The sequence below is a fragment of the Anolis sagrei genome, chromosome 1 (genome assembly GCF_037176765.1).
Source record: "Anolis sagrei isolate rAnoSag1 chromosome 1, rAnoSag1.mat, whole genome shotgun sequence".
NCBI classification, from domain to species: domain Eukaryota; kingdom Metazoa; phylum Chordata; class Lepidosauria; order Squamata; family Dactyloidae; genus Anolis; species Anolis sagrei.
Genome location: NC_090021.1, coordinates 30,989,203 through 31,016,937, shown reverse-complemented (window position 1 = coordinate 31,016,937; position 27,735 = coordinate 30,989,203). Strand labels below are relative to the sequence as shown.

At 40.2% G+C, this 27,735-nt stretch overlaps 1 protein-coding gene across 1 annotated transcript; it reads right to left on the bottom strand.

Moving 5' to 3' along the window:
- Positions 1 to 4,750: 4,750 nt before the first annotated feature.
- On the bottom strand, positions 4,751 to 27,703 carry UTP25 (UTP25 small subunit processome component). The gene is made up of 12 exons (XM_060754347.2): positions 27,568 to 27,703; positions 23,786 to 23,825; positions 22,370 to 22,622; positions 21,151 to 21,357; positions 19,527 to 19,615; positions 17,912 to 18,316; positions 16,951 to 17,170; positions 13,738 to 13,940; positions 12,372 to 12,554; positions 9,588 to 9,700; positions 7,388 to 7,633; positions 4,751 to 5,509 (listed from the first exon to the last, which is right to left on the bottom strand). The coding sequence occupies exons 1-12, from the start codon at positions 27,672 to 27,674 to the stop codon at positions 5,263 to 5,265; spliced, it is 2,313 nt and encodes a 770-aa protein (XP_060610330.2). The 5' UTR covers positions 27,675 to 27,703; the 3' UTR covers positions 4,751 to 5,262.
- Positions 27,704 to 27,735: the final 32 nt, after the last annotated feature.

The following is a 27,735-nucleotide window of genomic DNA, read 5'->3' as shown; positions in this document are numbered from 1 at the left end:
GAAAATTAAATGAAGAAAGTAACAAATACAGGCAGTTGCCGAGTTACAAACACCCAACTTGTAAATGACTCAAAATTAAGAACGAGGGGAGACAACAGGAACTATGAGAAATCTACCCTTAAGAATGGAAATTCAATCTTGAAAGAGTGATCATGGCGAAAAGGTATCTCATCTGAAACTTTCTCACCAATCTACAAGTCAATTTTTGATGTATTGTTGAAGGCTTTCATGGTCGGTATCACTGGGTTGTTGTGAGCTTTCCAGGCTGTATGGCCATGTTCCAGAAGCATTCCTTCCTAACGTTTCACCTGCATCTATGGCAGGCATCCTCTAGCGAACCTTCAAGAGAGAATGCTTCTGGAACATGGCCATACAGCCCAGAAAACTTACAACAACCAAGCCAATTTTTACACTTAAAAATGTACTTCTTCTGACTTACAAACAAATTCAACTTAAGAACAAACCTATAGAACTTATCTTGTTTGTAACTTGGGGACTGCCTGTACCTGTTTAATACTGGCCGTTCATTGAACTGTTTATGTTTGGAACAGTTCAAAATGTTAGCTTGGACAAAACCAAGCAGGAATGAGGGAACATCCCTCTTGATGCAGAGATTCTACGATTCAACATTGCTTTTAACTATCCCAGTGTTATCTTCCTAAGTCCTTATCCTACTTTAGGCTCCTTGGAAGACAGATACTCATCTCCGATAAGAACATCCTGCCAAGGGCAGAGGGAACGGGATGGAGAATTAATCCTGAATTACCTGTGTGCTTGTCTGCCTTAGTCATAATTCAGCCTGGGAAGCCAAATAAGATAGAATATCAGCGCAAAAATAAGACTCTTAAAGCTCCACTGGCTTTAACTTGGCATTTCATCTGGATTGGTTTCAGCATTAAAGTTTGAGCATTAAAGAATTACTTGCATACAATTAATTAGCTTAACACTAAAACAGAAAGCAAGGCAGGAATAAAGGAATGACCCACAGTTCTAACAGGCACAGATTGATAATACTTGCAAATATAACGTGTAAAAGATATAAAACTGTTGCTATAACACTTTAAAAAGTTTGAAATATTTACTAATATAACAATTTGCAAACAGAAACTACTTTGGGTTGCTGTGAGTTTTCCAGGCTGTGTGGCCATGTTCCAGAAGCATTCTCTCCTGACGTTTCATCCACGTCTATGGCAGGCATCCTCAGAGGTTCTGAGGTCTGTTGGAATCTAGGCAAGTTAGGTTTATATATCTGTGGAAAGTCCAGGGTGGGAAAAAGAACTCTTGTCTGCTTGAGGCAAGTGTGAATGTTGCAATTGGTCAACTTGATTAGCATTGAATGGCCTTGCAGCTTCAAAGTCTGGCTGGTTGCTGTCTGGGGGGATTCAAAATTGTACCTGAAACATATGTTAATTTTGTCTAAATACAAAATTAACATATGTTTCAGATTCAATTTATGCTTGAACCCTAAAGGTCATTTTATACAATATTTTTAATACTTTGTGCACGAGAGCTTGTGTATCATTGAACTACCAAAAAGCAAAAGTTTCACTATCTCAGCCACCCATGTGGATAATTTCAGATGTTGGAATTCTGGGATAAGGGATACCTACCTTGTAATGTTATTCTCAAAGTTTGCGCTACCCTTCATTTCCCAACTACCTATTTATGCTCCATCACTATGACACTTACATAGCAGCAGTAGTCCTTGGCCCATGAAAGTTTTATGCCAGAACAAATTAATTCATTTTCAGTATGCCAGGACACTGTTGGTTTTGTTTATGTAAGATCTTAATATTGGTTTCAAGCTAATAATTATTTAGAGACTGCAATTTTCTTTGATTTAGTATTTTCATTAAATTAAAGAAATTCATCTGAAATGTGCACACTGAGGATGGTCTTTGCCAGGCTTAGAAATATAGTCATATAAAGCATCATATAATGTAGAAAGAGGGCCAGTGGGGTGTAGTGTGAAACCCTACGGTAGAATCTCCATAAACAAGACTGAACTCGAAGACACATAACAACAACAGCAACAAAAATAAGAAGGCCAAGATTCATAATCAAACAAGTAGTACGTTTTGGGATTAGATCTGAAAAGCTCTCATGCCTTTCAATAAGACACCCGTCTGTTCTTCATAATTTCCCAGTGTGTTCATATTAATATTTAGTGCTTTGGTTTCAATGACATACAAAAATGTAGCAAGGAACTATTATTATAATGAGTCCCACTACGGATGATTAAGGAGAAGAAAAAAAGCTTTGAGATCTTGTGCCAAAGGCTCTTTACCCAAGTTACAAAATTCAAAATAAAGCTTATAAATTCTACATCAGCAAGAACTGTATGTATTGCATCATTTTAAATACTTTATCGATGTCTTGCCTACGCATTGCAAAGTCCAGGTCAGCAAATGGTTTTATTCACTTTAACTTTGAAAAGGTGGAGATTGTTGGATAATGTTCTAAAGAACAACTAGTAGGCCCTACAAAATATCGGCTAGCCCCTATAGCCCTGGAAGTGATATCTGTAGCTACTTTATAGGCAAGCCTTTTGCCCACAACTCCCATCCGGTCCACCCAGTCTAGATATGAATAATGGTAGTCTAAAATCCTAGAGGTCCAAAGGCTTCCCGGCTCTTTCTTAGGTGCAGCTAAGGGTTGTTGAAGTCTGATGTTGTGTGCCTTCAAAGCAACACTGATTAATAGGTACAGTATCATAGTTTTTTCTTTGCAAGATTAATTCAGAGAATATTGACCACAGCCTTCCTCTGAGGCTGAGAGAATGTACCTCATGCAAGGTCACAAAGGTTTCCACAAAGGTCACAAAGGTTGATTGGGGAATTGAATGTTGGTTTTTCAGATTTCACCTCCAACACGCAGTCATTGCTGCTAATAGCTCACTTCTATTGTTATTTATTTATTAACATTATAATTGTTGTTATTATGTGCCTTCCATTCTTTTTCTGACTTATGGTAACCCTAAAGAAAACCCATTACAAGGTTTTCTTGCCAAGATTTTTCAGAGAGGGCCGAAATGGTTCGGGTCCAGGTTATTTGACATCCTACAGCCCTGTCTATAAACCCGCTCAGACTATGCAATCTTTGGAGAGGGCCCTCCTCTTGGTCCCACCCTCATCTCAAGCATGGCAGGTGGGAATGGGAGAGGGGCTCTTCTTTGTGGACACTCCTACCCTCTGGAACACTCCCCCTAAAGAAATTAGAATAACTCCCTCACTCCTCTCCTTCAAGAAGAGAAATTAAAAACCTATTTCTGTTTTTTGGCTTACAGAGAGGAAGATTAATACAACCGATACTATCCTGGTGTATCAGTGATGATCAAGTTGACAATGATCATTTAAGTCTATTTATGACCAATTGTATTGAAGAGCAATATTTTTATTGTTATACAGATTTTAGCTGTTTAGTATGATCAATGATATTTGATTAACTGTTCTATAACTTATAGCAAAGCTGCTTTCTCTGTGTAAATATATGTGTAAATGTTTTTAAATGTTTCTGAATGTGTTTGATTTTTACGGTACTGAATGTTTGCCATATTTTTGTGTTATATTTGGAAGCCGCCCTGAGTCCCTTCAGGGAGAAAGGTGTGGGTTAGAAATATGTTGTTGTTGTTGTTGTTATTATTATTAGAAACACCACAAGATGAATCCACAGCAGACACTCTGCTGGCTGTTGTATTGGATCACACATCACATTGGATCACAAGTGTTTAGGACTGTGTGATGTATCGGCAAACAATGCATGCAGATCCCAGTAAGGTGGCCTTCTGCAGCTGGCAGATGATAATCTTGTCAGTGCCGATTGTGTTTAAGTCCAGGCCAAGGTCTTTAGGCACTGCACCCAGTGTGCCGATCACCACTGGGACCAATTTTACTGGTTTGTGCCAGAGTCTTTGCAGTTTGATCTTTAAATCTTCATATCTTGTTATCTTTTCCAGTTGTTTCTCTTCAATCCTGCTGTCACCCGGGATTGCAACATCGACTATTATTATTGTTATTGTTATTATTATTATTTGATACACAACAAGATTAGTACATAGCAAGCAAGATCACTATGTTGGCTTTTGTATTTGATCACACACTGGACATTTCCCAATGACCAGCGACATTGTGATATATCAGCCAATTTCCCAATGTCTAGGACTGTGTGATGTATCAGCGAATAATGCATGCAGATCCAAGTAGGGTAGCCTTTTGCAGCTGACAGATAGTAATTCTGTCAGCGCCGATGGTTTTCAAGTACAGGTCAAGGTCTTTAGGCATTGCACGCAGTGTGCCAATCACCACTGGGACCACATTATTATTATTATTATTATTATTATTATTATTATTATTATTGAAGTGACTTGTCCAAGGCCACCCAGTGAGTTTTCATTCATAGTCCAACATTTAAATGACAACACCACAGTGGATTTCAAACTACTTATACCCTATATTAAAGATCTCAAGGCATTTTACAAAGAGAATTAAGACAGGTTGCACGATTTAAAACAAAAACATAATTAAATAAACTAATAGTAATGCAATGGATTGTTAATTAAAAATAGGCTAAAAGGTTTAAAACACTGATCATTACTTTATAACTATTTTTTCTTCCATGATGGAATAAACTGTGTTTTATTGCACTTTTTTCTCAAAGCTATTTTGGGGAAGAAACTAAGCTAATGTGTTATTTGCCATCCATAAATAGGAAAAGATGAGAGCCAGCACCATCTTTATAGAGATTAGCACACTAGATTGGAGCAGGTTTTATTATTATTATTCAGATATCCTTACAGACTACAACTGCCATTTGTCCCAGCTAATGTGGCCAACTGCTGAGGATAATGGGAGTTGTAAACAAAAATATCTAGACGGAAGAAGTCTCAAAGCGCTGGTCAAGATAAAACTATAATTAACATGGACAATGTGTGTGTTCAGAATCATAGTGTTGGAGGTGACCATCCCATCCCCTGCCTTCAAGTCACCTGTTGACTTATGGTTTCCAGTACCTAGATTCAAATGAAACGGTCTGCTCTGAACATCGGCATTACTATCATTGATACAATGAAGAAATATACACCTCTTTTTTAAACTTTATTTCTTTTCCAAGCTCTAAATTATTTTTTAAATAAAAAAGTCGGAGTAACTTTCCTCTTTCAATACCTGTCCTAGAAGAACTGCAAACTGCAGAACTCAGTTCAAGGCTATAACAAGTCCATTTAAGTTTCTTCAAGGCTATAACAAGTCCACTTTAGTGTTTCTTTTACTCTGTTTCTCCAGTGACAAAAAGGTGTACGTTTTTAGAAGACTGGAGCATTTGGGCTGCCCTCTCGACACCGACCACCGCAGCCAACCTCTGGGCATTGTATTTGGAGTATAACACTGTACAGGTCAAGGTGGACTCTTCCCCGCTCCCTGCCAACTTCATCATATTACAGACCTCACTGTAGAAATGGGGATAGGTGGGTAGTTCATAAAAAATGAGGTTCCTGATGCCTCTGATTGAGTACCTGGAGAGAAAGAAAAAGATTAAAATCCTTGCTAGAGTAACTGGCAACAAAATACCACAGAAGTTCTTTTTCCGAGCATAGAAAATTAAATTATATCTAGATCAAATGAAAAGGTCTAGGCTTCCCTATGCTATAGCACAAACAACTTAACGCAGTGGTTCTTAACCTGTGGGCTCTGGACCACAAGTGAGCTGCAAGGATAAAAATCTGGTCCGCGAGCATCCTTCCTCTTTATTTATTTCATATTATTTCCGCTCCTTTCCCGCAGGGCATATGTTCTGTATCTGAAACTAGAGTTGTTGTGGTCTATCTAATGCAATTTTCTGAATCAGCACCTCAACCTGAATCTAAAGTTGACCCAAAACTGATTCGTAACCCTTTTGGTACTAATGTTGGAGAGTGGTCCCTGGTCAAAAAAAGGTTGGGAACCACTGACTTAAGAGGCAATGGAAGTTCAAACATTTCTGTTTTTATATAACTGAATTCTATGGCACCAAGTCCTTAGTTGGCGAAGTTTGGAGGTTTCTGCATTTCTGGTGACTGAATGTTTCCACTGGAAGTTACTATAAAGCCTTGCTAGAGAATTCTCTTCTTTTCAAGTGATAACATATCAATCCATTGTTGTTCTTTCCAATCAATTTAGAAAGTAAAAATTCCCTGAACACTTCTGAGCATCCTCTGGTACAAGGAACTAGGTGTCTTAGCAGGAACTGCTGCCTACAAATCAAAGCCTTCAGTGCTCCTGTAAAACCAGCCAGTCAGAAAGCCAATAAAGGAGGACATCAGTGCAATTTAATATGGTTCTTTCATCCTACTGAAGCTTTCACCTTGGGGGAGAGCAACCTCTGAGCCACAAGCCATATGCTGCTCAACTCCCAAATTTTGTGGCCACAAATGCCTCCACAACTATTCCTTTCTCCCTTCATCAAAACAGAGAAAATTGAGATCTTGAAGATTTCCACAAACTCTGATTCTCTTCTAAAGCAATGCATAAGGTCTGGTTTCATAAAATATGACCTTCTAGTTACTTAAGGTTTTTCTAAGTTTTAAAACATTTATTTAGCCAAACTGCAAAAAAGTATTTTTGGGCTAACTTACACTTTGAAATATGCCTGTTCTAACTTACATTCAAATTCAACTTAAAAACAAACCTAAATAACTTATCTTGTTCATAACTTGGGGACTGCCTGTATGTATGTATGTAACTTGGATCTGTCCGACCTCTTTTTTGTTCACTTTATCATGTGCACTGGTGCTGCTGTATCATATCAACCAGAACTCTTCCAGCACATAGGACACTGGTTCCCAACCTTTTTTTGACCAGGGACCACTTTGGCCAGGAATCTCCAACATTAGTACCCAAAGGGTTACGAATAAGTTTTTGGTCAATTTTAGATTCAGTTTGGTTATTTGAGGTGCTGATTCAGAAAATTGCATTGGATAAACCACACAATAGCTCTAGTTTCTAATACAGAACATATGCCATTCAGTAGTTGCATCTGCTCGCCCACAGAAAACCAGATTTAATAATCCAGGGATGGTGTGGTAGTGGTAATGTTTCATGGGTAGTCAGCCTCTCCCCTCCCAACATCCCCGTTGCCTTGGCACTATAAGAGGTTTCACAAGATCAGTTGGTGTTGTTGCCGCATGGTTTCAAGGCAACGGTGTAGTAATGGTGAGTCCGTGGACCATATTTTCGTTCTTTGGGACCACTGGTAGTCCATGGACCACAGGCTGGGAACCACTGATGTAGAATGTTTTCAGTAATATTGTAAAGGTCATTTTAACGTATTAGGTATTTCTTTCAAACAAATCAAGTTGTGTTCTCATGCATCCAACTTAACAATGATACAAGATTCCCAAGTCAACCCCAGTTACCTTTTATAAAAATGGAAACGTTCTGTCAAAATGAGAAATTGTTTGTTTCCCTTCAGGAAGAAATGCCTTGCTCTGGAAATGCCTGATTTACTTGTGTATTCGCACACGTGTGTGAAATTCAACTCCTCCTTCTTGAAGTAGTTCCGAAGACGCACGTAATCAAAGTAGGATGGGACATAAATGAGTGTGTGTGACATGATGGCATCGCGATACTCAGGCAGCACTTTGTCAATGAAAAAATGAAACCTAATTCAGAAAGTAAAGATATAGTACTCAGTTTTACAATACAAACTCATTTTCAGCATCTAATTTAATACAATTTGCGCTTCTGTGAAAAGAGAAAGCATAAATGCACTGTAAATACAATTTAGGAAGATCTTATCATAGCTTACCAAGAGCAGAACCTTTTTGACAAATACATTATATTACAGACAGAGACTCTTACTTTATAGACATCTAAACACATACAAAGATAAGCAGGAAGGGAAGACACATACTCAATACAATCATGTATAGGTCTAGAAATTTTAGTAAAAAAAATCATCCCCCACAAGCTGAGTCAGCTACAGAATCCATATCCACGGATTCTGTATCCACAGATTATACTTCAATGGCTTGAAGATATTTTTGAAAAAAATCCAAAAAGGAAACCTGGATATTAAACCTCAGGAGCCCTTTTGGCCTAAGGAATGTTTATGTGACTCTGTGTGTGTGTGTGTACATACACAAAGGGTATAAAAATCAAACATTTACATATAACAAATCAGAATTTGAGACTTCTTGTGGAGAGAAAAAGTGGGGTATAAATAAACAATAATAATTTGCAATGCTTGCTAAACAGGCTGATTTTCCTTTCTTATGACGTACAATGCCTGCAAAACAGACCGATTTTCCTTTTTTATGATGCACATCTTCTGCAGAGTCCACTGGAAACACTCCCTACACTTCTATGTAAATGTCCAAAACAATCACTAGAGTGGCATTCAGAAACCCTTTACTGTTTCCAGATTTTTCATGACTCAACCACTGAGCTAAGAGGACCCCATTTGGGGTTGGGATCCACAGTTTAAGAAGCAGTTTATTTATTTCGTGTCAAAAGTATTGCATAAAACATCTAAAACTGATAAAATAGTTTGTCAAAAACTGATAAAGGGATCACAAGCTGCTAGATGGTTTTAGACCAAAAATTGGCAACAGCGACCGCACTGTCCGCAGCTTTAAACAATTCTTCCTCTGGGCATGAGGCAGAGCACTGTGGGCAAGCACACGGATGCTGAGTTGTTTGTTCTGCTCAATAGTCACACAAGGTGGAAGATTCTTCTAGGAAGCAGTGATATAAAAGACACTATGTTACTAAACCATCATAGTAAAATAAGGGGCATCCTGGAACCAAACCCAAGTGGATACCAAGGCCCAACTCTATGCTTTAATTTGAAGCACTACTCAAAGCTTCCAACCCGCCAACCATGCCCTCTTGTATGATTCTATTCCATCTTCCTCACTACTTCCCAACAGCCTATCAGTATTCTGTGCCTTTTAGGCAACCTCACATTTCAGTAAAATATTTGGGGAGGGGGGTCTCCCCTGAACACTTTAGGGCTACCTTTTATGACAGGTCTTTTTTTTTCTACAACCTCCAGGGTTGCCCTTATATTCAGATATCTTTCCTTACGTGCAGATAATACCATTTTGGCTGTATAAAATCCCACACTCCAATAATGAGATTCCTATTAGGGTTTTTTTTTTGTATGCGTGTGTGTCAGGAGCGACTCAAGAAGCTGCAAGTCACTTCTGGTGTGAGGGAATTGGCTGTCTGCAGGGAATTCCCAGATGTTTTACCACCCTATGAGAGTCTTCTCTCATGTCCCCACATGGGAAGCTGGAGCTGACAGACGGGAGCTTACCCCACTCCTTGGATTCGAACCACAAACCTTTCAGTCAGCAGTCCTGCCGGCATAAGGGCTTAACCCATTGCACCACCGAGGGCTATTAGGTTATTCCATAATGGTTTTCTGTTGCACAGCTGCAGCAAACTTCTCGAAAAATCCAGGAGACAACATCTTACCAGATCTTTTACGATCTTGTCTAGTAAATTTGCTTTTCAAACGCAAGAACACCTACACTTTTCATTACGCTTCTCTCTGCTGAACAGAAAATGTGTTGCTGTTATCAGTGGAGCATGGCATAAAGGCCATCTTACCTTGCATCTATTACAGAGACAGAGTTTTCAGCTTCAAGCTTGCGAAAAACATGAGGAAGCTGTACCACAACATGACTGATGGAGCCCGTCAATGGCGCGTTCCTCACGGCTACCTGAAAGAAGCAATTGCAACAGTAAAACAAAGTTAATATGGGGCTGTGGTTCTTCTTCAGCATATGTGTCAAACTCAATGCCTGCGGACCAAATCTGGTCTGCCGTGTCATTTTATATAGCCCTCCAAATGCTGGTCTCTTGCATTTATCATAGAACTGATGAGAGTTGTGATACAGTAACATCTGGGAGGCTGGAGTTTGTTCTCTTTAGTCAGGATTGTGGAGCTTGAATTTTTGAATATGATGTCTGAGTTTAAAATGTCCTTTAACCTTTCCGCAACCCGCAAGCCACAAGTGCTCTTGGGTTGTAATTCCCATTATCCCCAGTCTGCATGGCAGATAATCAAAAGTGATTTTTTAAAATGTTAGGAGTGACTTGAGAAACTGCAAGTCGCTTTTGGTGTCAAGAGAATTGGCTGTCTGCTAGGACGTTGCCCAGGAGATAGCCGGATGTTTTACCATCCTGTGGGAGGCTTCTCTCATGCCAAAAGATGGAGAAAAGCCTATATAATTGTCTGTCTTGTCATCATATATTCAGCATTGAATGTTTGCCATATATGTGTTCTGTGATCCGACTTGAGTCCCCTTCGAGGTGAGAAGGGTGGAATATAAATACTGCAAATAAATAAATAAATAAATAAATGTAACTTTTTGGATCAATTTCCACTGTCCATGCTAGCTGGGAGCTAAGGTTCAAAAAAGTAACTTTCCCAAGCTCTAATTACAGCTACCTTTGTTATCCAGACAAATTTGGTCTGTCACTGAACATTAAAGGATACTGGGCTATCTGTAAGGGGATATTCAATATTCATATTATTCCTCCAGAGAAGACCCTGCCTTGAACAACTCAGTACATAATGTCTTTCGATGTACTTTATCTCATTCTTCAGTGAATTAAATCCCATTGTATGTCCCATATGAACTTCTCATCAAATACATCCATTTCACCCAGGGTTTTAAAATCCTAGTTGTTGTATTTGGCCCTGCCCACTTGGTCCAATGTTTTGTTATTTATGTTATACTCTGTGTTTATTTTGTATCATCTTTTTTTTAATTGTATTTTATTTGATGTGATATCTTATGATTTTTTGTTGTATTCTTTTTCTTTGCTGTAATTTTTTGGGCTTGGTCTCGTGTTAGCCAACCCAAGTCCCCTTGGGGAGATGGCAACGGGGTATAAAGCTATTATTATTATTATTATTATTATTATTATTATTATTATTATTATTAGAAACACAACAAGATGGGTCCACAGCAAACAAGATCACTCTGCTGGCTGTTGTATTGGATCACACGTCGGACACTTCCCAAGTGTCTACGACTGTGTGATGTATTGGCGAATAATGCGTGCAGATCCCAGTAAGGTGGCCTTCTGCAGCTGGCAGATGGTAATTTTGTCAGGGCTGATTGTATTTAAGTGCAGGCCAAGGTCTTTAGGCTCTGCACCGAGTGTGCCGATCACCACTGGGACCACCTTTACTGGCTTGTGCCAGAGTCTTTGCAGTTCGATCTTTAAATCCTTGTATCGTGTCAGCTTTTCCAGTTGTCTCTCTTCAAACCTGCTGTCGTTTGGGATTGCAACATCAATGATTCATAAGTAGTTTTTTAACACGATCGTGAGGTTAAGATCATTATTATTATTATTTTATTTCTTACCCGCCTCTCCTCATGGCTGGAGGAGGAGTTACAACATAGCTAAAACACACACAATCATCATAAATATTCTATAAAATACAAACATTAAAATATTACACAGAATTATTATTAAAACACAAGATGTGAGTTTAAAATTCATGATCATCCTGGTGACAACTTATTATCTTTTATCTATCTATCATATGCACTTGTTAACAACCGAATACCTTGTTTTGGTATTATCTATGTTTCCTTATTCCACCTTTACTAGCTTGTGCCAGTCTTTGCAGTTCGATCTTTAAATCCTCATATCGTGTCAGCTTTTCTAGTTGTTTCTCTTCAATCCTGCTGTCACCTGGGATTGCAACATCGACAATCCATACTTTGTTTTCTAACACGATCGTGAGGTCAGGAGTATTATGCTCCAAAACTCTGTCGCTCTGAATTTGGAAGTCCCAAAGTAGATTGACGTGTTCATTTTCTGTAACTTTTTCAGGCTTGTGATCCCACCAGTTCTTTGTTGCCAGCAGATGGTATTTGTGTTCCAATGAATCATCTGAGCAACGGTGTTACGCCTCTGCTTGTAATCTGTCTGCGCGATCTTCTTGCAGCAGCTGAGGATGTGATCTATTGTTTCATCTGCTTCCTTGCAGAGTCTACATTTGGGATCTGTTGCTGTCTTTTCAATTCTGGCTTTGATGGCATTGGTTCTAATGGCTTGTTCTTGGGCTGCCAGAATCAGGCCCTCTGTCTCCTATTTCAAAGTTCCATTTGTGAGCCACAGCCATGCTTTTTCTTTGTCAATTTGGCTCTCAATTTTTCCCAGAAACTGTCCATGGAGAGCCTTCTTTCACCAGTTTTCCCCTTTGCTCTGGATTGTGTTTTTACGGTATTCACTCTTTGTCTTTATTATTATTATTATTAGACGACTGAACGAATGAACAACAACAAATTATTATTATTATTTCCTAAATGCATAATGTGTATTTTTTCTGTTGATGATATTTGGAAAAGGGCTTGCTCTAAAGCCACTGACCTGTCCTCTGTAATTGTAGCAGTGCTTATTGAAGATAGAGTTGATCTGTGGATCTTGCAGGGCACCGAAAAGCAGCGTCTGCCGATAATACTTGGTCTGGTTATTCAAGCTGAACATTCGCACTCTTGAGAAATCCACTCCATGAGATTCCAAAGGCAACAGATTTAGGTGGCTGAACAGGTGCTGCAAGAAAAAAATTAAAAATTAAGAGAATAAAAAGAGGCCTGTCAAATTGTTTTTAAAAGGGTCAAATATAATATGAATGACTTTCTAGACATTCCTCCTTTTGTCGGTTTACACTTTCATTGTTTGGAGGCTTGAATTGTTCCTCAAAGGTTATTTGTGTAACTCCAGTGCTGCACCATCTGAGAAACTAGAAACACTTTCCACTGCAGAACATTCTAGTATCACAAAGTCTAGAGCAGGCTTGGGCAAACTTTGGCCCTCCAGGTGTTTTGGACTTCAACTCCCATAATTCCTAACAGCCTCAAGCTGCTTAAGCGGCTGAGGGGGGAAAGGAAGGGGCCTCAGGCTGTTAGGAATTGTGGGAGTTGAAGTCCAAAACACCTGAAGGGTCCAAGTTTGCCCATGCCTGGTCTAGAGGAATCTGTATAACTATCACTGCAATTTTAGACAACCTGGTTTTATTTCCTTCAGTTTTTCTTTAAACAAATAGTTAGAAATAAAGCACATTAGTGAATTGAAGGCAATGGTTATTTAACTAGTCTACAGGTCCAAAAGCCAGCAATCTGATTGAGCAGTTCAGCACCAAAACAAACGTATATCTTTCAATATATATAGCAGTAGGAACAGATAAGACATCCGGTGGAGTAATGCAGCCTGTCCTCAACTCGGCACCTTCCAGAACCGTTGGGTGACATCTCTCATCACCCCCAATTACATGACCATTGGTCACTGGCCATGTGACCTGGGGATTATGGGGACATTTGCCCAAGACCTTTGGAAGGCGTCAAGTTAGAGCGTGCTGTTTTCTTCAAATTTTATTTCTTCAAAATTGACCCAGCAATAGCCTATACAAATGTCCAGCAAATCACAGGAGTACACTAGAAATATTTTAGCTCATCATTACATAGCAGTCATTAACCCATAACGAAAAATAGCTAAACAAACTCCAAGTGGAACTATTAATATTAAATTTCTGCCAGATGTTTCTAGATGTACTGGAAAACCTAGAAATTCCTAAAGAAATGTTCACTTTAGGAATCTCTAGGTCCTTCTGAGTAACTCTATGGTTAACGTCCACTGAATGTTTACAGAATCACCCTAAAGTGAAAATATTAATCAAATCCAAGAATAATCAAATCCAACTGTAATATGATAACAATGGGTTTTTTTAAGGCATTACCAAAACATGTTCCCAATTCTGCATTAGGTAGATGTCAACTTCATCAATTATGAGAATCTCTACTGATGAGAGGAAATCAAAGTCTCTGTTCTTCTCCCCCTCGGCTCCAATCACAGTCCTCAGGCCAAGCGGGGATGCAATGATGATATCAGAGGAGTAAAAGGGTGCGTACAGCCGCATTCCCTTCTGAAGAACAGCAACCCCTGTGAAAACAGAGAAACAGAAGATGACACCCTTTAGACATGATTGAACCAGTAGTCTACCCCCCCCCCCCGCCTCTCTCTCAGCATCCCACAATGACAAAGAGAAACTGTTTTCAGTTTCTTTGTATATTGTCTTTTAGCTAAATTGTATTTGAAAGATTGGAACAATTTGTCCTTCCCTTCTCAGCACTCCAATCATCTGTAGAAGTAGTACAGATTGAGTATCCCTTATCCGAAATGCTTGGGATTATAAGTGTTTTGTTTTTGTTTTTTAAATTTTGTATTTACACACACACACACATAATGAATAGGATCCAAGTCTAAACACCACATTCATTTCTACTTCATATACACCTTAGACCAGTGGTTCTTAACCTGTGGTCCACGAACCATCACTGCTCCACAATAACTAAAACATGGTCCTCAGCTTCACTGTTGCAACAATGAGTGCAACTGGTTTCGCAAAACCTTCTTATAGTGCCATGGCTTATTAAATATGGTTTTCTGTGGGCAAGCAGATGGTGACTACTGGATGGCATATGTTCTGTATCAGAAACTAGGGCTGATATGGTCTATCCAATGCAATATTCTGAATCAGCACTTAATCTAAAGTTGATTCATAACCCTTTTGGTACTAATGCTGAAGAGTGGTCCTTGGTCAAAGTGGTTCCTGGTCAAAAAAAGATTGGGAACCACTGCCTTAGACATATAACCTTGGTTTGTGCATTATTTTTTAATAATATTGTGCATGAAAAAAGTTTGTGTCCATTGAAACATAAAGAAGCAAAGGTAGAAGTATCTCAGCAACTATGTGGACAATTTTGGAATATTCTGAAATTCCCAATAAGGGATTTATCCTGTTTTTCAACTGGTGCAAAACAATGTGTCATTACAGCCAAAATAACTCAAACGTTCTTCAAGAGACTCTACTCCAGCTTATAAATGTATAATTGTTTGTATATTCTGTTATGTACAGACTTTTTTTTAATATAAAAGAAACCAGAATAAGTATGTTTGGGATGCAGACAATGTGCACCCATGGGCCATATTACTCTCCTCCAGGATATTTTGGTGTTCCTTGACATCTGCACAATCCCTGAAATGCCTTTTTCTGCTTCCCATCCTTCAAAAAGGCTAATCTGCCTGTCCTTGAAGTTCCTAGGAGCAGCAATTCCCTTTTTTAATAGGATGCAGGACCGTCCTGCAATATTTAGTTGCTTTTTTTAAAAAAAAAACTTGTGTTTTGGCATATTGTCCGTTTCAGTGCAATGCTAATGTATCATCTGGTATTGCAGACAAGATCTCAAATCACATTCATCACTGCAGAAAAGAAAATAACTTTTTTTTCCAACACTAAATGAAAACAGAAGGGAATTCTTTGGGAACTTGACTTAATTAAAATGAAGACTGCCAGTTGTAAAAAGGATGTAGTAATTGCTTCTGTTGCTCTATTCGCATAGCAGGAGGTGCAGACATCAAACCATTCAAAGCTTCACTGCATAATACACTGACAAACTGCCATGAAATCACCAATTTCTGAAAGAATCTAAATATTCTTTAGCTCAGTCAACAAGTTGGCAAATAATACAGCTCAACTGGAAAGCAAGACAATATCCAGGTTACTGAATGTCTGCTTTCCTTAAGACCGTATCTCTAATTGTAGGGCAAACTGATGTTCTCAACTCTCCAATCAAATTCCAGAGGTGGAAATTGGGGTCTAGCAATGCAGTAACATAACAATAACAACAACAGTGGTGGCAAAGGTCCGAAAGACAATGTGCATGTTCTACATAGTGATGCAATACTAACAAGAGATGCCACCAGAACATGCCATCCATTTAGCATGTAAACATATAATCCAACGATAACTCACTGGTTACTAGATTCTTGGACAATACACAAATCATTGAGGGTCAAACATCCCACTCAGTACCATCTGGCAGACTGTGAAACTGAGATCTATGATGGCGATGATGATCGTTACCAAGTGTGCAACTAAAACATTTATACAAATAATGGTTTCAGTATGTTAGTGCATGGTGTTACATCACATAGTCTGACTTAAACAGATGGGCAGGCAAGATTTATTTGAAAACCTGTATCCGTGAAATTTCACCCAACTTGATCATGTAACCCAATGTTTTAATCACGGCCAACCTATATTGGCATAACTGATGACCTTATGTATAATAACTCTTTCCAAGATGGATTGTATTTAAATTTTCTAGACCCAAGAATTTTTAATATATAAAAATGCCTATTTACGCATTAATAGATTTCCACATAAAATTCTCCCATGCATAGAACAAAACATGAATTTAGCATGTAAATAAATCAGGACAATTTTAGCCATGTGCAATTTGAATAATGATTTTTCAGTGCACATCCCTCCAGTTAAACACTTGTGGAGGGTATATGAGCTGCACATATAATCCTAAAGTAAAGGTAAAGGCTTCCCCTGACATTAAATCTAGTTGTGCCTGACTCTGGGGGGTGGTGCTCATCTCCATTTCTAATCTGAAGAGCCGGCGTTGTCTGTAGACGCCTCCTAGGTCATGTGGCCGGCATAATTGCACAGAGAGCCTTCCCATAGAAGCAGTACTTATTGATCTAGTCACATTTGCATGTTTTCGAACTGCTAGGTTGGCAGAAGCTGGGGCTAACAGCAAGAGCTCACCCCGCTCCCCGGATTTCAACCATCAACCTTACAGTCAGCAAGTTCAGCAGCTCAGCAGTTTAACCCACTGCACCACCAGGAGGGGCCTACATATTGTCCTATATGGGTGCAATTTCTGATGATACAGAATTGAAATCTTCCCACATAGACAAAATTAAAATAGAATTTGCCACAGGGTTTTTTCCCCTGGCAATGCAGTGGAATGTTCCATGGGGAAGTATAAAACGTGGGTTGCTATTCACTGTGTTGCTCTGTCAAATGAGCAAATTAACAATAACAACACTTGTCAAATCAGCAGGTAGGTCCAATTTACTCCTTACAGAATTCCTTTACCTATCCTGAAGTGGTCGTCAATGTTTCCTGCAAAGACAGCTTCATAATCTTCTGGTCTTTTCAGATTTGGAGGTTTCTCTTCTGGATCTGAGCCAAACTCCCCTTTGAACCGTTTTTTGTTACTCACATCGATTTTCTTTTGACTGGCTGATTCGAGGAGGCCAATTAAAATGTGGACCACACGCAAAGCCGATTCCCGGAAAGGCACCACAATGAGTACCTACGTGGGAATGTGTAAACACAATTAATTCCATGTAGTGTGAGAAAGTTCTATTTTTAAAATGAGCAAACCAAATACCCTCCACATCTAGAAAGCATAATAACACAAACGCTGCTATAGCACAGATATTTTGAACAGTTGTTTTTTTATCACGTTATTATTTATATTTTGCCTTTCAAACGAAAGAATCAAAGTGGTATATTTCCCCCCTGCAATTTGTGGATAGATTGAGATCAGAGAGAGTGGCTTGTCCAAGGATGCACTACGTTCTTGCCTGTCACCACTCTACTAGATGGAGCCCCCAGTAGCGCAATGGGTTAAACCTTTGTGCCGATAGAACCGATGACTGATAGGTCAGCGGTTCGAATCCAGGGATTCGAATCCAGCTCCCTTCGTCAGCTCCAGCTCCCCATGCGAGAAAATGAGAGAAGCCTCCCACAAGGATGGCAAACATTAAACATCCAGGCATCCCCTCTGCAACATACTTGCAGACGACTAATTCTCTCACACCAGAAGCGACTTGCAGTTTCTCATGTTCCTGACATGAAAAAAACAAATTTAAAAAAACCACTCTCTACTCCGTGTTTTATAAGACTCAAGGTACAGTACTTACACTGCCTTATGACAAAGTCAACATAGGGTTTTGGGTTGATTTTTTGACTAAAATGTCTAGACTTAGATACAAGCATATGAGGTAATCAATACAATGGCCATAGATTTCAAGAGAGAGAAAACATTCACCTTGGGCCTTGTTAGTCCTTGATCCCTGAAAGCATCATCATCAATCCCAGGTTTCTGGTCCCGTCGTTTGGCATTATTGCCAAGCACCTGAGCATTTGCTTTCAAGACGTGGTTCAAAGCATGCAGGCAGTAGACGTGTCGAATTTCTTCTCCATTTCTTAAAGCAGTCCTCTCTGGGTAGAACAAATCCCTGTAAGAGTTCATAATGCAGAACAGCTCCCTTTGCAACGGGGTAAATGGCTGGTCTTTCAACTTCGTTTGCATGGAGAGGCTGTTCACTTTTGGCCAAGTAGACACCAATGGCTTGTGAAGATGAAGCTGTTTTAAATCAACTTCTTTCTCTGGTTTAATTGTTCCATACTTTTCCAATGTGGAAGAAAAAAACAATTGCCCCAGTGCTGGCCACTAAAAAGAACACAGACGAAAGTTAAACATTGCTAAAGTTCAATCTGCCCTCTTATTAGATCTTGTGAGGACACAGATTTCTTTGATAGAAGATGAACACAGAATTTTCATGTAAGAATGAGGAACTCTTAGGAACAAATTCAATTTCTGGAAACAAAATTGAGGAGTTGGACTATGTTCTTGACAAGTTACAATATTTGAGCACAGAACCTATCAATCTAAGGCAGCATTTGTCAACCTGGGGGGCGGGACAACTGGGGGGGGGGGGAGTTGCGAGGGGATTTCAGAGGGGTCGCCAAAGACCATCAAAAACACATATTTCTGATGGTCTTAGGAACCCCTTTGGCAGAGAAGGCTGAAGATCTCTCTGCCTATCCTTCTCTTCCTTTTTGGAAACAAATGGTGAATCCTCCCATCAAAAGCCCTCCTCTGTTGTGATTGGCCAGCCTCTCAACCAAGGGGAGGACTGTTTCTGAGACTCCAAGCAGGGAGGGGAGAGCAGGCATGCTTGGCGGGTGGCAGCATCATGTGCAGGTGAGGGAGAGTGTGTGAGGCTGGTGGGAGGCTCGTGCCAGCGAATTATTTCAGGGTATGGGGGTTCTGTGTGGGTAGTTTGCCCCAATTTACCTTTGGTGGAGTTCAAATTGTTCTCTGATTGTAGGTGAACTATACATCCCAGCAGCTACAACTCCCAAATGTCAAGGTCTATTTTCCCCAAACTCCTCCATTCTTCACATTTGGGCATATTGAGTATTTGTACCAAGTTTGGTTCAGTTCTGTCATTGTTCGAGCCCACAATGGTCTCTGGATGTAGGTGAACTACAACTTCAAAACTCAAGGTCAATGCCCACCAAACCCTTCCAGTATTTTCTGTTGGTCATGGGAGTTCTGTGTGTCCAGTTTGGTTCAATTCCTTCATTGGAGAAGTTCAGAATGTTCTTTGATTGTAGGTTAACTATAAATCCCAGCAACTACAACTCCAAAATCAATAATACCAATATCCAAATTTGGGTGTATTGGGTATTTGCAGCAATTTGGGTGCAGTGAATGAATATACTTCCTGCATATCAGATATTTAGGTTATGATTCATAACAGTAGCAAAATTACAGCTTATGAAGTAGCAGCAGAAATAATGTTATGGTTAGAGGTCACCACAACATGAGGAACTATATTAAGGAGTTGCAGAACTAGGAAGGTGTATGTTATTACCTTGACTTGACTGGTCATTTTTGTGCGTGCAAGTATTTTATCTATTTCTTTCTCTTCTAGTTCTTCATCCAAGTGACATTTAAAGGGATCTGTGTCAAGAAATTAGAAACAGTACTATATGACTGGTATGCTATGAAAACAAATCAAATTGCTAACATTTAAAAGAAGTGGTAATCTGCCCAAGATCCTAAACCTGAACTAAAATGGTAAAATGAAAACAAAACCAAAGCCATCATACAAGACTATATAACATGGTAAGACATGTCTACAGAACAAAAAACAATGGCATGGTAAGAAAGGGAATTATTTGTAATGGCTGCACACAATTTGGAAGCAGAATAGGAAGGTATGTTGAAAGAATCAGCTTTCTTTGCGTGTGGGAACTCTCCTGTTGCTGAAGTATTTTCCCATCACTCCAACTATGACAGGCATGGGCAAACTTGGGCCCTCCAGGTGTTTTGGAATTCAACTCCCACAATTTGTAACAGCCTATTGACTGTTAGGAATTATGGAAGATGAAGTCCAAAACACCCGAAGGACCCAAGTTTGCCCATACCTGAACTATGGTGTGATGATACGTAAGGTGGGTATTCCTATGAAAATCTCATAATATTTATCCTTCAAATTAGTTTGAACGGGTACAGCGGTCTCCACTGAAGTTTGGTCCCAGAATCCTCACGGATACCAAAATATACTCAAGTCTTATTATATACAAATGGCAGAGTAAAATTGTGTCCCTTACATATTGGATTTTAACATTTGGTAGCTTGAGTCAAGTTTCAAATGATTTTCTAGATTACATAAGCCTAAACATCATGAATCACGCTTGGAAGTCCTTGAACAGACTCAGCAGTGGAGTGGGCAGATCAAAAGACAACCTGGCAAAATGGCACTACCTAGAAGAATCCTCCACCTTGTGTGACTGTGGAGCAAAACAAACAACTCCGCATTTGTATGCTTGTCCACAATGCCCTGGCTCATGCACAGAGGAAGAATTGTTTAAAGCTGCCCGTTTCTGGTCAAAAATTATTTAGCCACTTGTGGTCCTCGTATTTTTTTTCAGTTTTATGCTAATTTATAGAATGCTCTTGACACAAAATAAATAAAATCATAAATCAGAGGTAAGCCCCACTAGATTCAGGGAGATGCATTCCCAGGTTCATTATTATAGACTGTGGCCTTTAATACGTATTTTGGGACACTTCTCTTGGTTTGCTTTTCCCAATAGGTAATTTAGTCAAAATTTTGAAACTGCTTGAAAAGGCCTGTGTCAATTTATCCACAGGTCATTGGAACTTAACGTTTATCAAATAAGGAACCACTTCTAAGTAGAATGACAAAACGTGAGAGCTTTCTACTCTCTTTGCTATTGTGCTACTTCTGGATTTTTTGTGTCTAGGCAGCAAAACGGCAGCAACAAAGGCTAGGAGCATCTCCTTTCTCTTGATTTGTCCATAGGTCATACCAAAATCCAAAATCCACTTGTCCATAGGTCATACCAAAATCCATATTTTTGACACAAAATCTGCCTTTGACTTACACATGAGGTCAACTTATACTCAAGTATATACAATGCATATTTCTGCTCTGGTTTTTAAAAGCCAGCAATGTGGCACAACATTACCTTTCACAACTTGTACAGAAGAATGACCTCCTTCTGGATCCGCACTGGCATGACCACGCTCTTCTTCTATGAAATTGGTTTCCAGACTAAACTCAGCTTCATGTTTCATATCTGTGAACTCTTCACCAACTTCAGTCTTTGGGTCAGTAGAAGCATTTAGACCTCCAGGCTCCTCTTGACTGCTTTTCTGTGGTGGTGCTTCATTACCTAAGAAGTATTTTTTAAAAAGTCACATAGAATCCTAGAGTTGGAAGAGACCTCATGGTCCACCCAGTCCAACTCCCTGCCAAGAAGCAGGAAAATCGCATTCAAAGCACCCCCAACAGATGGCCATCCAGCCTCTGTTTAAAAGCTTCTAAAGAAGTCACCTCCACCACATACTGTAAAAGAAACTGTTGGCATATGCACCAATCTCAGCAGTGGCTTTACTAAGGGTGGTGTCATATGTACCATCATCATGGACCTTCTCCCATACCAGACTATGCAAGGATTTTGTAGATAAAATCCCAGAAAATTTGGCAAAATCTGTGACTAGGAAAAAAAACAGCATCAAGGAAAACAACAGTGCATGTTGCTAGCATGTGTAGCACATATTCAAAAGGGAAAGCCTAAAAATTAGTATAGGGATTTAGCCTCACAAGTATATTGATACAGTATATGTAAACTATTTTTGTTGCTACATCCAACTACAGGAATATTTTAATTAAAATAATACATTTCTGTTGAAACATTGCACAAAAATCTTGCAGGTTTCATCTCTTCTGATGGTGTAACTTGCTACATATCGCACCCTCTAAGATGCCCCAGTAAAGCCACTGAATCTTAATAATCCCTGGATCCATAGTAAAATATTATTTTTTCTTAACAGAAAGTATTTGTTTCCATTCTGTGAATTTCCTACACTAACCATTGTTAGTATAGTTCCAAAGCATGAGCCAACAGATATGGCTGAACTACTACTTGCAGAATTCCTTGTAAGAGGTCACACAGGGAATATCAAGGAGCCCAAGACTGGAACCACTGGGCTAGACTAGGAAATGTTGAAAAAATGGGTTCTGCTCCAGTCTTGGTTCGTCTGCTCACAAGGAAACCCAATTCTGAGGACATTTTGCAGTAAAAAAAACAAAAGATGATTTATTACAAGATGGGCTGAAACAAAAAACAGGAGCGCTATAACAGAAAAACACATGATAACCCCATTCATGGACAACTACCCTACCTGATTCTGGGACAGGTCCAATGTTGTCATTTTCTTCATCGTCTGTTTCTGCTTCATCCACAATCTCATCATTGCCCCCTTCTGTATCATCCCTTTCACTTTCTTCTTCTTCTTCTTCTTCTTCATCATCATCATCATCATTGTCTGAATCTGGCGCAGTTTTCAAAGTGGCCAGGAGTTTGTGATACACTGAGACCGGTTCCGAATCGCTCTCCACATCACTTTCTGAGCTTGATGGCTCAGAATTTTCAGACTAACAAAAGAAAAGGAAAACATCCAGAACATAAACAAAACCAGACCAATGTATGACATTCTCTCATATAAACTCAGGATATAGGCCTGATGCTTAATAGTCTCTCACTCTTGTTGCACTGCAATATCTTCAGGCTAACCAATATAGCCCATGAAGATAATGGGATCTGCAGTCTTAACACCACTTCATTCTAACATAGGAGGGCACCATGCCAGAACTGGGTGCAAGTTTAACAGGCAGACGTACTTCCTAACCCAAGATCTGTCCTAACTAGTAATGCCAGCAGTTGGGTATGAAAGTTTGTGCATGTCTGCCATGACTGTATCCAATTTCTACTTAAAATGCTATTTTAAAATGTTTACTGGCAAGTCCTTCAGATCCTATTCCTTACCTTCCAGTATTAAGAGAAACCGGGAAACCAAATTGTACTCTAGAGAGCACAGTGCATAACTTGTGCCAGTTAGGGATGACAACAACAATACACATGTAAAAAAAATTGAGTTTTACTTCAACTGTCCTGAGTCCTGGGGAGATACGCTGGGATATAAATAATGATGATGATGATGATTATTATTTCAATGAACTCAAAATGAAGCCCACATCTTATGAGCATGTACAGCTATTAACTTCACTCTGCTTCTGAACTGAAAAATCTAGAATTCTTCAAGAAGAAACAAAAGAGTTCAAGGTAAAGGCATACAAGTGAACTTGAATGAGAGGGGAGAAGAAAATGCACTGGAGTCAATGTGTGTAATCAGTGAGATCCTAGTTTTGCAATTATTTCAGTTCCCACACACTTTAAAGAGTGTTTTAGTTTTCACATTTACACATTTTCCTACACAATCACACTTGCTACGACACTTTTCCATAGCCTGGCTGACCTCCAACTCTGCAGACTACAGCTCCCATCTCTTCAGGACTCATGTGCATGATGGTTAGGAATGGAGGAGACTCTGGCTTAAGAGCCATAAATAATTCCACAATCAGGGATGAAGACATCAAAGTCAAAAATGATACTAAGGGTGCATTAACTGCTTTGTTAATGGCTAAAAGATTCAAGAATAAGAATTGAACAGATTTAACCAAATTTTATGCATTAACATTTCTACTTAATTTTTAGTAGATAAGAATAATATAAAAAAGAAGATGATAGCAGCACCTACCAGTTCACAAATTTGAGTTGGTTTGTCTTTCCCAGAATCCCTGAAAAGAAATAATTGAAGGTAATTTATTTTTACTATCTTACAGATTGTGGGGATTGATATATCACTTCAGGGGGAATGTGTTTTGAAATCTCCAATTGCCATCAAGAAAGCACAATCTCCTCATAAAGATATGTGAAACCCTAAGTAGAATTTGGAAGCAAAGATGCAAAGATGCAACTAATCTGGAGCTAAACTAAACTAAGATACAACTAATCTGGAGACAGATAAAAGTTTATAACATTATTTATTTATTTACTATGTTTCTATGCCCCCATTCTCAGCCCAAGGGTAACTCATGGCGGTTTATATTCACACAGTTGAATATAATCCCACAATATATGCTTTGAACTGGGATATATGATAGTATGGACTCAGATAACACAGTTCAATGAGTTATTAGATCAGCGCCCTCCCTCTTAACCTTCAGGGGGGGAAAGCCAAAACATGGCTGTGGAACCAAGTATTTGGGCAGTAAGCAAAACAAGAAGTGAACATGGGTTATCTGCAATTGTTATTTGATACTGGAACAGCCTGGACCATGCTTAAGGTTTTTATTAATATGTTTTTAATATCTCGTTTTAATGTATAAACATAACTAAATTTTATGATTTAATTGATAGTTTTATATTACTTTTGTTTTACATTAGGTTTTCATGCTTTGTAAGGCATTAAATTTTGCCATGAATATGTTGGGAACAGCTCTGAGCGCCCGTGAGAAAAGCAGCAAATAAATAAATAAAGTAAATAAATAAATCTGCCTTGATATTCTGGGTTATATGGCTGTGTAGAAGGGCCCTTTGTCTCACAAATAATGTCAGCTAGTGGTTATAACTGAGGGAGGTAGGTTTTGATGAAAAATAAAAGGAACTTATTGATGGCGAGAGTGGCTCAGCAATGAAACCCATTACCTAGAGGTGGTGGAGTCTTTTCTCCTGGATATCTTCAAAAGCAGGCATGGGCCAACTTGGGCCCTCCAGGTATTTTGGACTTCAACTCCCACAGTCCTTTCAATTGTGGGAGTTGACGTCCAAAACACCTGGAGGGCCCAAATTTGTCCATGCCTGTTCAAAAGGATGCTGGACAGTTACTTGCTGAGGATACTTTAGAATAGACGCAGGTCTTTCACTATGTCCCCTTCTACACTGCCATATAAAATCCAGATTATCTGATTTAAACTGGATTATATGGCAGCATAGAAGGGGCTTGAGCTGCAGGTTGGGCTCTGTGACCCAAGTTTGCCCATGCCTGTTCAAAAGTATATTTTATTTATTTATTTGCACCATTTCTACCCCGCCCTTCTGTTGCTAACACAGGCGACAATTCAATGCCACAATATCAATACAACAATATAAAATCAAATACATAGCAAATTAAAACAGTAACATTAATTAAAATCACATACTCATATAATAACATAGTCGCCTAATCACAAAGTCACATAGCCGTTTCCAATTGTCATAGCAGTCCTATGGTGCGGGTTCAGTGTCTAAAGTGCTGCTGTGCCCACTAGACAAAGGCCTGGCTCCAAAGCCATGACTTTAGTTTTTTTCCTAAAAGTAAGGAGGGAGGACGCCGATCTGATCTCGCTGAGGGGCAAATTCCACAAGTGGGGGGCCACCACTGAGAAGGCCCTGTCCCTCGTCCCCACCAGACGCGTTTGTGACGCTGGTGGACCGAGATCAGGGCCTCCCCAGTAGATCTTAAATTACAAGGTGGAACGTAGAGAGATATACGCTCCGATAAGTAAACTGGGCCGGATAAGTAAACTGGGCCAGAATCGTATACTGGACTTGCTGAGGATGCTTTAGAATAGATGCAGGTCTTTCACTATGGCCATTTCTTCGCTGCCATACAAGATCCAGATTATCTGCTTTGAACTGGATTATATGGCAGCATAGAAGGGGCTCGAGCTGCAGGTTGGGCTCTGTGACCAATAAAAATACTACACTCAGTGATGTTCTTAGAATTTAATCTAGAATATGTCTTGTTGTTGTTCATTCATTCAGTCGTCTCTGACTCTTCGTGACCTCATGGACCAGCCCACGCCAGAGCTCCCTGTCGGCCGTCACCACCCCCAGCTCCTTCAAGGTCAGTCCAGTCACTTCAAGGATGCCATCCATCCATCTTGCCCTTGGTCGGCCCCTCTTCCTTTTGTCTTCCACTTTCCCCAGCATAATTGTCTTCTCCAGGCTTTGCTGTCTCCTCATGATGTGGCCAAAGTACTTCAACTTTGTCTCTAGTATCCTTCCCTCTGTCTACACTGTAGAATTGATGGGAGTTTCAGTGCCACTTTCAGTGCCACAGCTCAATGCTATGGGATCCTGGGATTTGTAGTTCGGTGAGACACCAGCACTCTTTGGCAAAGAAGGTTAAATAAAGGCCTTGTGAAACTGCCAATCCTAGTAATGAGCCTTGACAGTTAAACTAATGTCAAACTGCATTCATTGCAGTGCAGATTAGGCATTTGCAAACTTGGGCCCTCTGGGTTTTTTGGATTTCAACTCCCACAATTCCTAACAGGATCATAGAATCAAAGAGTTGGAAGAGACCTCATGGGCCATCCAGTCCAACCCCCTGCCAAGAAGCAGGAATATTGCATTCAAATCACCCCTGACAGATGGCCATCCAGCCCCTGTTTAAAAACCTCCAAAGAAGGAGCCTCCACCACACTCCGGGGCAGAGAGTTCCACTGCTGAATGGCTCTCACAGTCAAGAAGCATGGGCCATCCAGTCCAACCCCCTGCCAAGAAGCAGGAATATTGCATTCAAATCACCCCTGACAGGTGGCCATCCGTCCCTGTTTAAAAGCTTCCAAAGAAGGAGCCTCCACCACACTCCGGGGCAGAGAATTCCACTGCTGAACGGCTCTCACAGTCAAGAAGCATGGGCCATCCAGTCCAACCCCCTGCCAAGAAGCAGGAATATTGCATTCAAATCACCCCTGACAGGTGGCCATCCAGCCCCTGTTTAAAAGCTTCCAAAGAAGGAGCCTCCACCACACTCCGGGGCAGAGAGTTCCACTGCTGAACGGCTCTCACAGTCAAGAAGCATGGGCCATCCAGTCCAACCCCCTGCCAAGAAGCAGGAATATTGCATTCAAATCACCCCTGACAGGTGGCCATCCAGCCCCTGTTTAAAAGCTTCCAAAGAAGGAGCCTCCACCACACTCCGGGGCAGAGAGTTCCACTGCTGAACGGCTCTCACAGTCAAGAAGCATGGGCCATCCAGTCCAACCCCCTGCCAAGAAGCAGGAATATTGCATTCAAATCACCCCTGACAGGTGGCTATCCAGCCCCTGTTTAAAAGCTTCCAAAGAAGGAGCCTCCACCACACTCCGGGGCAGAGAGTTCCACTGCTGAACGGCTCTCACAGTCAAGAAGCATGGGCCATCCAGTCCAACCCCCTGCCAAGAAGCAGGAATATTGCATTCAAATCACCCCTGACAGATGGCCATCCAGCCCCTGTTTAAAAGCTTCCAAAGAAGGAGCCTCCACCACACTCCGGGGCAGAGAGTTCCACTGCTGAACGGCTCTCACAGTCAAGAAGTTCTTCCTCATGTTCAGATGGAATCTCCTCTCTTGTAGTTTGAGGAATTGTGGGAGTTGAAGTCCAAAACACCTGAAGGGCCCAAGTTTGACTTGCCTGGGGTAGATGCATCCCTTCCTTGCTGCAGGCAACCAGCCACCATTCCCCCCTTTCCCATAAGGTTTCAGCTTCCAGTTCCAAAAAGCCTTGCTCACCTATCATAGAAAGGGTGTTCCTCCCCGAAATCCTTGAGGTGCTTCTTTTGCTTTTTGCTCAGGCTGCTGATCAGCTGCTGTTGCTGCTTGGCTCTCCTCTTCCCCATACTGGCACGTGGTGTCTCTCTCTCTCTCTCTCTCTGTGTCGCTTTACGGCTCCCAGCCTCA

Bases quoted from the DNA above. Each gene is read 5' to 3' on its own strand.
- UTP25 (XM_060754347.2), bottom strand. From the start codon at position 27,674: ATGGGGAAGAGGAGAGCCAAGCAGCAACAGCAGCTGATCAGCAGCCTG. The intron at 18,317-19,526 runs GTAATAACATAC...TGTTCTTTTTAG, and splicing joins AAATGACCAGTCAAGTCAAG to TGGCCAGCACTGGGGCAATT. The intron at 12,555-13,737 runs GTAATGCCTTAA...TTTTTCTTGCAG, and splicing joins AGAATTGGGAACATGTTTTG to CACCTGTTCAGCCACCTAAA.